Below are 12,130 nucleotides of genomic sequence, written 5' to 3'. Positions count from 1 at the left end.
TTCTCTGGCCCTCTTCTCTTGCCTTCTGTGCGACAAAAAGCCACAGGGTGAGCAGCAACACGCGCAGCCGTGTTACGATGACCCCGCCCACGTCGAGGAGGCACGAAGTATACTCGTTTGTAATGGAAACACAACCAAACCGAGCCGTGCCGAGCAAGTGGAAAAGCGTCATTAGCTTGGAGTACTGGCTGTTTGACTGTTTGACGTGAGATGCGTTCGCTTACAGTAACGCCTCGACGTATTGTGCATTTGCTGAAGTTAATCAAAGATTTTTTTTTAGAAATGACAAAGCCCTTGACTTCAGCCTTCACTACCCCTGCCACCACGACCACCACCACCACCACCACAAAGCCTAAAGTCGTGCTCCCTCTGCTCCCTGGCGTGACTTTACCCTGCAGAGCAGATCAAGCCACGTGCCAGAGCGGGGAGTGCATCCCACGAGATTACATTTGTGATGGAGAGAGGGACTGTTCGGATGGAAGTGATGAATTCAGATGTGGTAAGTCGTCGTTACGGCTTTTGTGCAAAAGCACCTGAGGTGTAAAAGTACTGTTGGTGATGATGAGATTTACTCACATGAAAGTAAAATGACATTTATTAGAATTTAACCAACACAGGTAAAAATTGAATTGTACTTTGAGAAAAAGTTACTTTTTGCAGCTGTATACTAGGGGTGGGTATTGGCAAAGAAGTCACGATTCGATTCGAATCACGATTCACATGCCACGATGCGATACTATCACGATGCATCACGATACTTTAATTATTGCGATGCATCGCGATGCATTGCACCATAAAGCAGATGTGTGTCCATTTTATCTGCTCGTCCAATGGCAGCTTGCATTGGACTGAGCAGGTAACTTGTTGTCTTTGCATCGAACGTCATTCTCTTTTTCTGGTGTGGAAGAGAGAATTGAAATCATAGAGAAGTAAAATTACGGTTTTAAAAACAACTCTAAACTAACTAAATCTACTCTACACAGAAACAAGTAAAAAAAGGACTAAATGTAAACCATTCCTTCCATCCTCTTGTCTTTTCACAGGTACTCCGTCTCCCTGTGAGCCCAACGAGTTCAAGTGTAAAAATGGCCGCTGCGCCCTCAAACTTTGGCGTTGTGATGGCGACAATGACTGCGAGGATAACTCTGATGAAACAGATTGCCGTAAGTCACCATTTCTAAACGGCTAAATACGGAGTAAAGGTGACACAGACAGATCGAGACTGTGTGTGTGTGTGTGTGTGTGTGTGTGTCGAAGATTAGAGTTTGAGATAAATATGATGCTAAAGACAGTAGTCAAGTACACACAAAGATATACTGGCGAGAAAGCACGCTTCCAAAAATTCAAAGATGCTCAATGCTTCTAAGCTTAAAGCTTAGAAATCGTGTTTTTATGACCCTGCAACTGTTTACAAGTTATTAATAGTAAATCTTCATCTCTTCATCACTACAGCTACCAAGGGTCCTGATGACAGTTGTGCTCCTGAGCAGTATGAATGCCAGACTGATCACACCTGCATCCCGGCAAGTTACCAGTGTGATGGAGAGCCAGACTGCGCTGACAGCTCTGATGAGAGGGGCTGCAGTAAGTCCCACACCAACAGCTGGATGCAGCTCCCTGCTCTCACAGAAGCAGAACTTTTATTATTATTATTATTTTTTTTAAGCTTTCATTTGTGAGAACTCCATTGCAGAGAAAACTGGGCCTTCTCCAACTGTCAGGCATTAATGAGCTTCTCTGGATCGCCAAATTCCACTCACATGCCAGCCTTTTTGTACATGTGCATTTATTATGTGGTTAAAGCTGTTTTTGTCCTCTTGGCACTTCACAGCCCCTCCTTCCGTTATAAACCCGCCAGAGGAGTCCATCCAAGCAGCACGGGGGTCGACGGTAACATTCACCTGTCGGGCTGTTGGGGTTCCAACACCCATCATCACCTGGAGACTCAACTGGGGACACATTCCTGTTAGCAGCAGGTGGGTTTAATGACAAACTCTTCACTTCTGTGCTTTTTATTCAGCAGGATTGCAATAAAAGCTTAGGAAATGGGTTTCTTTTGGAACTCATTTTTTTATGTAGCTGTTCGGGCAAGCTGTCACAAAACATCTGTAACTAATCAAAGCTTCTTTTTTTTTTACAAACCTGACCTGCAGCAGAGTGAATATTTGCCAGTGCATTATGCATTTATTTTCCTCTTCTCACCCGAATATTGTGCTGACACACATCTCTCCTACATCACTGTTTCAATGCTGACTCCATGTATCGAGACCTGTGATTTTAATTACAGAAGTATTTGTGTTGCACTTCAGTTTCAGTAGTTGAGGTTGCGAAATATTCACTGAGTGCACCCCGCTGTGTGCGTAGTTAAACTTTTACTATGGAATTTAAAGGATTTTTCCCTAACACAGACTTTAAAAATCCAAGAAGTTGTGCCTCCTGTTATGCTCCATGGCATTATTAGCATAGCCTGTGAGTTTATTATTACTATGTAAGCACTCAGTTGTGCTTGATTTCTGCATTCCCAGGATTTCCATGACCAATGAGAACGGGCGCGGCACCCTCACTATCCGTGATGTAAAAGAGCTGGACCAGGGGGCATACACATGCGAGGCCATTAATGCTAAAGGCCTGGTGTTTGGGATTCCCGATGGAGTGTTAACTCTCACATCAAATTCAAACTCAGGTACTGATACTGTGGGTCCACAGGCAGAGATGTTAGTTTGAACACAAAGCCTTTTAGTGACATCGTACGGGAAATTCTGTCCTGAGTCTTTTCATGTTCCTTGTAGGCAACTGTCCTGATGGCCACTTCAGCGTGAGCGGCCGCTGTGTGTCCTGCTTCTGTGCTGGAGTCACCAAAAACTGCAGGGGCACCGGACGCTACCGCCAACAGATCAGCCTGCACTTCACCGAGGAGGACGACTTCAAAGGCACTGAAGCTGTTAATACATAAAAGCCTGAGCTAACATGGCAAATGCACGGCCAGCTGAAACACCCTTTCAAAGTTTTTGTGGACCTGACGTTTAGAAATTCAATGGAGTGAGTATTACTTTTTTTTTATTGCAGGGGTGAATGTCACCTACCCCTCCAGGCCAGGCACTCCTCCTCTGTCCGCCACCCAGCTCCTAATTAACCCTGAGATGGAGGAGTTCCAACTTGTTGATCTGTCTCGTCGTTTCCTCAACCTTGACTCCTTCTGGACATTGCCTCGCCAGTTCCTGGGCAACAAAGTAAATCCAAAATAATTCAAAGCCTCTGTTTTGAATTACTTGGTGTCATACGTATACATGAAAATCACTCCATTTGTTTTTTTTAGATTGATTCCTATGGAGGATCCCTGAAGTTCAAGGTGAGGTACACACTGGCCCGCGGCCTGTCTGAGCCTGTGGAGAGGCAGAATGTGATACTGGTTGGAAACGGACGCAGGCTTGTGTACCGCAGAGGCAACGGCACCCCTCCCAATGTGGTCAACCAGAAGGAGGTCAAATTCACTGAAGTAAGGCTCTGGTTAAAAGAAGCTGCTCTTGTATGAATAAGCTCATACAAGAGCTTTTTTTATCAACTATGAAAAAAGAAAGTCAAATCTGCTCCAAGTGCTCACACAGACGGCGTCCTGATGCATCCGCTTCTCAATGTTTTAGGACAACTGGCAGCACTCCAACGGCCGCCCCGTGAGCCGGGAGGAGCTGATGATGACGCTGGCTAACCTGGACAGCATCAGCATTCGCACTGTCTACGACAATCACATGGTCAGCGTGGCACTCAGGGACATCGTCATGGATACCACCACTGTGGAGTTCAGCACTCTGGGTCATGCGAAGGACGTGGAGGAATGCAGGTAAGTGAAAATCAGCACAGAGCACTCGAGTTTAGTGAAATGGGAGATCTTTACAAGGTGCCAGTCAGCAGTCTACAGTCAAAACACACGCTGCGATGGACCAGGTGTTCAGTGAGGACATGTTTAGAGATTTAAAGGAAACACAGTTGCACAGTACTGATATAGTGTGTTGCACTAATTACTTCATTGTTGGGACTGAATAAATCCAAAGAGCTTTAGCTTATTTTTGTCTTATTTTTTATAAATAATGACAAAATCCATTTTGAGGATTCTAAAAAAAAAAAAAAAAGATTTATGACCTATGTGCATTTCATTTCCCCCCGCTCTTCCCACAGCTGTTTCTCACTTAAAACATTAGGAGAGTGTACAGTTTGTGACATTGTAGTTTCTTATTAAAATGGATGAATTGTACCCTTGCTTGATGGCACTTTCATTTCCAGATGTCCTGCTGGATATTTGGGTCTGTCTTGTGAGATGTGTTCCTCTGGTTTCGAGCGTGTCCCCGGTGGCCCCTATCTTGGCACCTGCGCTGGTTGTAACTGTAATGGACATGCCACAGCCTGCGATTCAGTCAGCGGGCACTGTCTGGTAAAGAACAATTCAGTAGCAATATTGATTTGACAAATTATGAAACAAAAAAATAATAAGAATGGAAAGCATTTCTCTTTCTACAGCAATTTCTGCAGCAATTTGCCTCCTTATATCTCAACCAAAAGTGTTGTGAAAAAGGGATGCAACAGTTGGAATGTGCTGCCAGTGTTGCATTCTAAATGAGTTGCCATTCTTCCAAAAACAGTCACATTATTCAGTGTCCGCATTTCCGATACTGTGTATGTGTTTTTATTTGTGGGGAAATATAGTTGTTGTTTTATTTTTTTGTTGAAAATTAGAATGTAAATGTGGATTTATAACAGATTTGAAAAACTAAGACTAAGCAAGAAATGTCAAACTTTTCATTCAAAGATGCTTTTCATGCTTTTCACAGAGCTGCCAGCACAACACAGAGGGCCCTCAGTGCGACAGGTGCCGCTCTGGCTACTTCGGTGACCCGAGCCGAGGTCGCCCTGACGACTGCAAGCCCTGCCCTTGCCCCTACACTGAGACCTCACGGCGGTAAGGTCATGGACCCGCCCAGACAGCACATCACATCGACAGGATTATAAGATTTACATCCACAGATACATACACCCACATTTAACAAACATGCCATTCCTGGTAAAATGAAAGACCGGTTTCCTCCTTCAGTGTTGTATCTTAAAAGTCATTCACATATTTGACTTATTTATCTGACATGCTACTCATTAACCCCCTGCTGCTGCATCTGAATTCATGGCTCTTTTGTTGGACTTTATAGGTTTTCTGACACCTGCTTTTTGAACGTTGACCAGCAGCCAACATGTGATGCCTGCAGGCCCGGCTACACAGGGAGGCGTTGTGAAAAGTGAGCAATATGGTTCCCAAGAAATTGTGTGCATCTGTTGAAAATGAACAAATCTAATATAGAGTATTAAATGTTGATACCAAAATGTCTCTTGGGGAGAGATAAGATAGTGGCTGTAATCACAAGGTGATAAAATGAACGTTTCTTGTAAATAGATGAGTTACATCTTTTGTTTTGCTTAAATTCAGGTGTGCTCCTGGTTACCAGGGTAACCCCCTCTTGCCAAATGGAAAATGTGTTCCTAACGGTGAGTCCATGTTCAGCATCTGCACTGACAATTATTTTACATATGCAGGTTACAGGCATGTAGCCTGGGAATTCCCATGCTGCTTTGGGGCGTGATTTCATTCACACTGCAAAGGCAGCCCGGAAACCACCGCCCTTATTTTTGCCTGAGTTAGGGAACCAATCACAGAACGGGGGGGTGCAGCAAGACGATGACAACGTCTATGCGCGACACCGAAGCTTGTAGAGTGTTAATCCAACATGGCAGCGGACACAACGTTACCGTTCCATGCAGCCTTAGAAAGTGTTTTAAATAGCTTAGAACGCAAGTTTACTTTTAAAAAAGAGCAACGTTTGGCGTTGAAAGATTTCATTGCCTTCTTCCTCGTCGAATTTCTGTCGCTCTACATACGTCATCTGGTATAAGTGATACAATTGGCTATGAATCGCGCGCAAAGCAGCATGGGAAGAACCAGACGCCATTTGATAGACATTCATAGCGCCCAATAAACAGCTCTAGGCATTCGTAAACCACGCCTCAAATACGAGAAAATGCACACCTAGTTCCCAGACCACCATCTCATCGAGATGTGGACGCGTCAGCCAGGCTAACAGGCATGAGTAAATGAACAGAAGATTGCTTCATGTGACCATGAGGAGGTCCTGACCCTGTTTAATGATTACCATCAGGTTTTTGTTTCAGTAGGCTGTTATATGGTCATGGCTCAGGTATGCAGCGTGGCTGGAGCACTCCCAGGTGCACTTCTCTCCCCATATGTTATCCTCTTTCCACTGCCCTCTCTCTGCAGAAAGTTCCAAGTGTGATAACAGAGGAGCTGTCAGCTCCAGCAGTAACCCGTGCAGCTGCAAGGTATGGATGATGTTATTTGTTTTGTTTTTGTTTTTTTCCTGCTGTCGTATTTCAGAGGGCATTCCAAGCAGATGGATTACATATGTGCATGTGTTTGTTTCTGTGTGTACGTTGCAGAACAACGTGGCAGGCGCTCTGTGTGACGAGTGTAAGCCTGGGTTCTTCCACCTATCAGAGGCCAATTCAGATGGCTGCCTGCCCTGTTTCTGCATGGGGATCACCAAACAGTGCGCCAGCTCCACTTGGAGTAGAGACCAGGTGGGATCCTGAGCTATGAAAGGCAACGGGGGGAGGAGGGGGGGTCAGACATCAAAGTTCGCCTCACTGTTTGTCAGCAAATCCTCTCAGGTGCTAGATGGAGAGATACAATGAGCAGAGTGCTGAAGTGTGAGTGCATGTGAATCTCAGTTCACATCTCAGTCAGATATTGTTTGTGTCTCTCAGGTGCGAGGAGGCGTGAATGGACAGCTCTTCTCCCTCTCCAACAGCGCCAACACTAAAACTATCACTCAGGGGATCTCTCAGAGGAGCTCCTCTGAAGTTGTCTACCGCTCCTTCTCAAGTGTCCCCAAAGACATCTACTTCTGGGTGCTGCCTGAGAGCTTTAGGGGAGATAAGGTGAGAGAAAAGCAACGCGAAGAGCAGGCTGGGAGTGAGGAGAGGGGAAAAAAAAGTCATGTTGGCAGAGCTTGATTTATCTGCTCTTTGTGTCCCACTCAGTCATGCCTCAACATGTTGTCAAATGAAAAGACTACACTTATCCACACAGCGAGTCTACTTTAAAGATTTGAACTCACAATGGAGCCCGGCATCATGTCTTGTGACTCCTTTCACAGTATCATAGAGAGGAAATACCTTTCCACTTTTCTGTTTTGGTTGAGATGAGTTCCTCTGTTGTTGCAACCAGGTGACGGCCTATGGCGGCGAGCTTCTCTACACAGTGCTCTTTGAACCGTCTCAGCGCTCAATGGTAATTGACGGTCAGCCAGATGTGGTTCTCCAAGGTAACGACATCTTCCTGGAACACTACTCCCAGGCAAAGCCCCTCCCACGCACGCCACATACCGTGACTGTGACCTTCAGAGAGGTGCGTGTCACTGCTGTTTGGAGTATCTGCATGCTAAAAACTGGGTCCTCACACACCGTTACTATGTTAAGTTGTCGCTCTTCTGATGCTATTAGTCCTCATGGCGCCGAGCTGATGGGCAACCGTGTACTCGTGAGCACTTGTTGATGGCCCTGGCTGACGTTTCTGTCCTCATGATCAGAGCCACCTACGCAGACAACATGGTTGAGAGCAGGTATTGTGGAAAATAAAAACTTGTACACTTAATGCAAAGGTAACAAGTGTATTTCTTTCTTTTTTTTCAAGTGTCTGTGTCTGTGTGTGTATGACAGTATTTCAGAAATCAAGATGGACGTCGCTGTTCCTCACTCGACTGGTAATGAGCATGCTCTGGAGGTGGAAGAATGCAGCTGCCCTCGCGGATACAGAGGACTATCCTGCCAGGTAGACATTCAGGCATTAGATTACTTAAAGATTGTTTTAGTTTTGGTTCAACAAAAAACTTTAGAATTGCAGCTCCTCTATTTACCCACAGAATAATTTTGCAGACACGGAAGTAACTCTTTAGAATGACTTGCTTTTTCTTATTGAGTCCACTTACAGTAGTTTAGAGCTTAACTCTAACTCTGGCACTACCAAAGGCTTTGTGGTTTTTTTCAAAAAATCTAAATAGGTGCATTACTCACTTTATTATCCACTTTGTATTGCTTGATTGTGCATCTTACAGTCCCCATCAGCCCATGGAGTTTGCTTTCTCGATAACAATTGAACAAACTAACCCCTGATGAGAACTGTCGCTCTTTTCACACTGCCCGTTCAAGGCAGAACTGTTTCAGCTTCTTTTTGCAAGGTACAGAGGCACAACAGGAGACAGAGTTGAAGCCGAATCTAACCCTAAGGAATGCACTGTCAATGGAGAGTCCCCATAGGCAATATGGAGCAGACTGTGTGTGTGTTTGTGTATCTGCTTACTGTGAGTTTGTGATGTGCTGGGACCAAGTCATTTGCTCACATTACTTGGCTCCGTTTCCGAGCTACCTTTGCTCACTAATGCTTTAGGCCAGAGGTCGACAGGAGGAAGTCACTTGGTAGCATCGAGTTTTCATGTTCATATCTTCATCAAAGATTGATTTTTTTTTTTATATACAAAATTTGTCCTGCTGTTTGGGGTATGAGGTGGTACATGTCAAAGTAACATCCACATGTATGCCGAGGCCCATTGTTTCCAGTAGAACATTGCATTGTAACAAGATGATCAGAGTAATGAACTTTAATATCTGTTTTAGTTTGACAAAAGAAAGAGCAGTAGGTAATCACAGATGTGTCTGCGCTTGTGTAAAAAACATTTTCCATAAGTCATTGATGATAATTACAGTGTCTCTCAGCTGCAATGGAACAAAGACATGTTCCTCATATCTCTCCTACCTGCGGTAATTTTCCGTGCTGTTGCAGGAATGCGAGGAAGGTTACACACGGACCAGCTCTGGCCTTTACCTGGGCACTTGTGAGAGGTGTGATTGCAATGGTCACGTCAGCAGCTGTGACCCGGTGACCGGCAGGTGTCTGGTAGGTCCCGTGCTACTCTTCCTCTCTTAATCCACCGTCGGTGGAGAACCTGCTTTGATCTCATCAGTGGAATGTGCTAATGATTTCTTGGCTCATCCCAACATGTGAAAACACGAGGACTGTACTCAGTTGTTCCATGTATCTCACCTCCACTTTTATTTGTGTGTTTCCTAAAGCAATGTCTTCATAACACTGCTGGGTCGAGGTGTGAGCGCTGTCAGCCTGGTTTTTATGGAGACCCTGTAACGGGTGGCGTTCAGGCCTGCAGGCCTTGCCCATGTCCTGGGATCACATCTGACAATCAGTACAATTCTTTTAATTATGACTTTTTATTCATTGTTTGTATTTCATGCTCTCGTTTGTGTAACATCAGTCTGAGTAAAATGTGTGCAGAGCAGCAGCATACTCGAGATGTAATTCGTCCTCTTTTTGCTCAGATTCTCCTCGACTTGCTTTCTGGACTCTGATGGTGAGCCAACTTGCGACAACTGTCCTCCTGGATTCGATGGCCGACGCTGTGAAAGGTACGTTACGCTCTCCCGACCTGTTCTTCTCTCCGTCTTCCTCTCAGTTGTCTTGATTCTGCTCAGTGTCTGGGGTTATCTGGCTGGCCGACAGCAGGGTTAGCGGGGACTGGCATTAGCACCCATTGGCTTCATTCACAGGAAAGGGATAAGGGAATGTCTCTCGTTTTTCATGACAGCTGTGATTGAATGTTGTTGAGGAGGGATGGGAGATGCAGATTTGTGCAACCCAATATCTTATGTGCCTCAGTTTTGTACTATGTCCTTTTTTTCCACATTTGTTGGTGCATCGTATTGTGTTTTTAGATGCATCGATTTGGAAAATGTAAGGTTATTTCTGGTGTGGCCGAATAATGTGTCTTTGTTGAAAGATCAGGGACCTTTGGTGGTTTTTAGAATGTCATCCGTCGGTTTTTAAGTTTTGTGGAAAAAAAGCGATTTTTTTTTAGGAAACCTTTAGTTTGGCTTTAAATCTAATGTATGCTTTCTTCTGTCCTTTACCTCCAAAAGCCCTTGTCAGAGGACGCTTTTTGCTTCAGCTTTGTTCTTTGCTGGTAGTGACATTGTACAGTGTGAATTCTGTCTGTGCACAGACCAAATGTATCTTCTGGGTCATAAATGTAAATGTGGCATTTATGCGAACTCCTGTCTGGCTGATGAATCTTTGCAGCAGGGCGGGCAAAGATGACAGGGTGCCCTGGGTGTAAGTCATTCATTGTGACATGTCTCTGCCTGCATCACACCTGATTTTGCTGTTTTGATATTAAGAGAAGAAATGCCGCCTGCTGACAGTTGTGGGGAACTGTTCCTGGAAGAACACACTGACGGCTTCCTGCCTGCGGGATGTGGAGCCCAGCCAGTATATAATTTCAGCTGGCAGAGAGAGATGGGGCCCTATGGCAGTGGAGATGATGACGATGATGATGATGATGATGAAGATGACATTGATTTTCCAAAGCCTGTTACCACAGAAGGAACATTTGCTATCTCTACGAGAGCCTTGCTTTCTACTTCATCTCACCATCACACTACAAAATCTATTGAGGCCATCGGTGTTAATGTTGTCTCAGTCACCCCCAACAGATCGGCATCCAGACTTCCACCACGCTTCACACCCAGCCCAGAAACCAGACACTCCAGCTTTCAGCACCTGATTCGGATTCACCTAAACACCTTTAACCAGCGCCTGAGCATGCTAGAAAGCAATACCCTTGATATGAAGGAGAACATACGTAGAATTGAGGACCAGCAGAGTCATCTTAGCTCCCTGCTGAAGGAGCTTATCACTATCCATTCGGCTGGAGAGAAGGACGAGAAGGTTACAGAGCTAGAGGGGAGCTACACCGACATGGAGGCTCGTCTGAGCAGACTGGAGGGACGGCTGGAGATTCTAATTGATGGCTTCACAGCCCTAGCTCAGGAGATGAACAAGATGAAACGTACAAGGCACATCTCCCGTTCAGCCAAAGAAAAGAGGCTTCTGCCTCCACTCAGCACAGTCCTTGCTGTCCCTTCGCATTCAACATCTCAGTCTCTGATCAAAGTTGTACCAACTGAAAGACCTCACACCAGCAGAGCCACGGTGCCCCAAAGCATACCGACTCCAAGCCTCCTCACAAAGAAACATATTCATGTCTCTGCTCCTCAGAAAGATAGAAAAGTCAAACCAGAAGCCACTACTAAGCCACTGAAAAATACTACAAAGCCCCAAGGAGTTGTAAGATCATCCACAAGTTCTCTCACATCAAGGCCAGCCATCAGATCAAAGACCATCCAGGGTAAACCTAAGAGCAGAGCCACCGTTTCACAAAGCGTTCCCACCCCAGGTGTCCTCACAAATAAACGCACTGTTTCCGTTCCTAAGAGAGATAGAAAAGTCAAATCAGCAGCAATCAGTAAGTTAGTGAAAAATACTGCAAAGCCTCAAGCAGTCACTGGATCATCCAAAAGTCACGTGACACCAAGGCCAACAGTCCGGCCAACGACTGCTCCAAAGTCTACATCGCAAACTACAGTGAGGCCTGGAACAAAGAGGCCACAGAGTGGGAGGTCTTCTGGGATGTCTAAACATGTTTCACAGCCAAGGCAAACAAAATCTAAAGAAGCTAAACAAGAGGCAGCAATCACTAAATTCCAGCTGGACCCACCATCTCACAAACCTGCTGTGACCCAGACTCAGCTGCATAAACAGCCTCACCAGGCAAATGGAAAGGATTCGCTACCACTTATCAAGAGCACTGCCCGTAACAAGGCCTTTAGATCAGATGCACCTGTTCGAGGCAAAGCGAAGAAATTGCCAAAGCCTCACAAGGGAAACTCCCACCGCAATGAGAAAAGGGAAAAAGACACAGTTGCAACTGCAAAGCGAACTACCACCTCTACCACCAGGACAGTTAAAGCTACAATAAAAAGGACGAGTCCTGCTAAAAACAAGGCAACAACAGTGAAAAGGACATCCACTCCCTTGAAAACCAAGGCCACTGGTGTCAGGAAAACAACAAAAAAGACACAGCCTAAAAGGAAAACTAACAATTCTGGTGCTTTGGACCTGCTGAGGCTCTTAAATGGAGATTACACGTCTTCAAAGCAGAGAAAGAAT

General features: G+C 45.2%; 1 protein-coding gene across 4 annotated transcripts in view; it reads left to right on the top strand.

Moving 5' to 3' along the window:
* hspg2 (heparan sulfate proteoglycan 2) overlaps positions 1-12,130 on the top strand; it is a 106,971-nt gene that overhangs the window by 55,703 nt on the left and 39,138 nt on the right. For all 4 annotated transcript variants that reach the window (XM_075475232.1, XM_075475231.1, XM_075475230.1 and 1 more), the window contains 22 exons: positions 281-499; positions 1,044-1,163; positions 1,453-1,584; positions 1,832-1,976; positions 2,526-2,683; positions 2,790-2,930; positions 3,067-3,230; positions 3,317-3,496; positions 3,642-3,838; positions 4,279-4,426; positions 4,824-4,951; positions 5,193-5,279; positions 5,468-5,526; positions 6,314-6,375; positions 6,493-6,633; positions 6,820-6,993; positions 7,283-7,462; positions 7,558-7,676; positions 7,774-7,885; positions 8,894-9,007; positions 9,184-9,311; positions 9,445-9,531. In XM_075475232.1, the coding sequence (XP_075331347.1) occupies positions 281-499; positions 1,044-1,163; positions 1,453-1,584; positions 1,832-1,976; positions 2,526-2,683; positions 2,790-2,930; positions 3,067-3,230; positions 3,317-3,496; positions 3,642-3,838; positions 4,279-4,426; positions 4,824-4,951; positions 5,193-5,279; positions 5,468-5,526; positions 6,314-6,375; positions 6,493-6,633; positions 6,820-6,993; positions 7,283-7,462; positions 7,558-7,676; positions 7,774-7,885; positions 8,894-9,007; positions 9,184-9,311; positions 9,445-9,531 (2,995 nt within the window). The remainder of the gene's footprint in view (positions 1-280; positions 500-1,043; positions 1,164-1,452; positions 1,585-1,831; positions 1,977-2,525; positions 2,684-2,789; positions 2,931-3,066; positions 3,231-3,316; positions 3,497-3,641; positions 3,839-4,278; positions 4,427-4,823; positions 4,952-5,192; positions 5,280-5,467; positions 5,527-6,313; positions 6,376-6,492; positions 6,634-6,819; positions 6,994-7,282; positions 7,463-7,557; positions 7,677-7,773; positions 7,886-8,893; positions 9,008-9,183; positions 9,312-9,444; positions 9,532-12,130) is intronic.

This window comes from Odontesthes bonariensis, chromosome 10 (genome assembly GCF_027942865.1).
Source record: "Odontesthes bonariensis isolate fOdoBon6 chromosome 10, fOdoBon6.hap1, whole genome shotgun sequence".
In the NCBI taxonomy this organism is placed as follows: domain Eukaryota; kingdom Metazoa; phylum Chordata; class Actinopteri; order Atheriniformes; family Atherinopsidae; genus Odontesthes; species Odontesthes bonariensis.
This window is presented reverse-complemented; position numbering and strand designations above follow the sequence as displayed.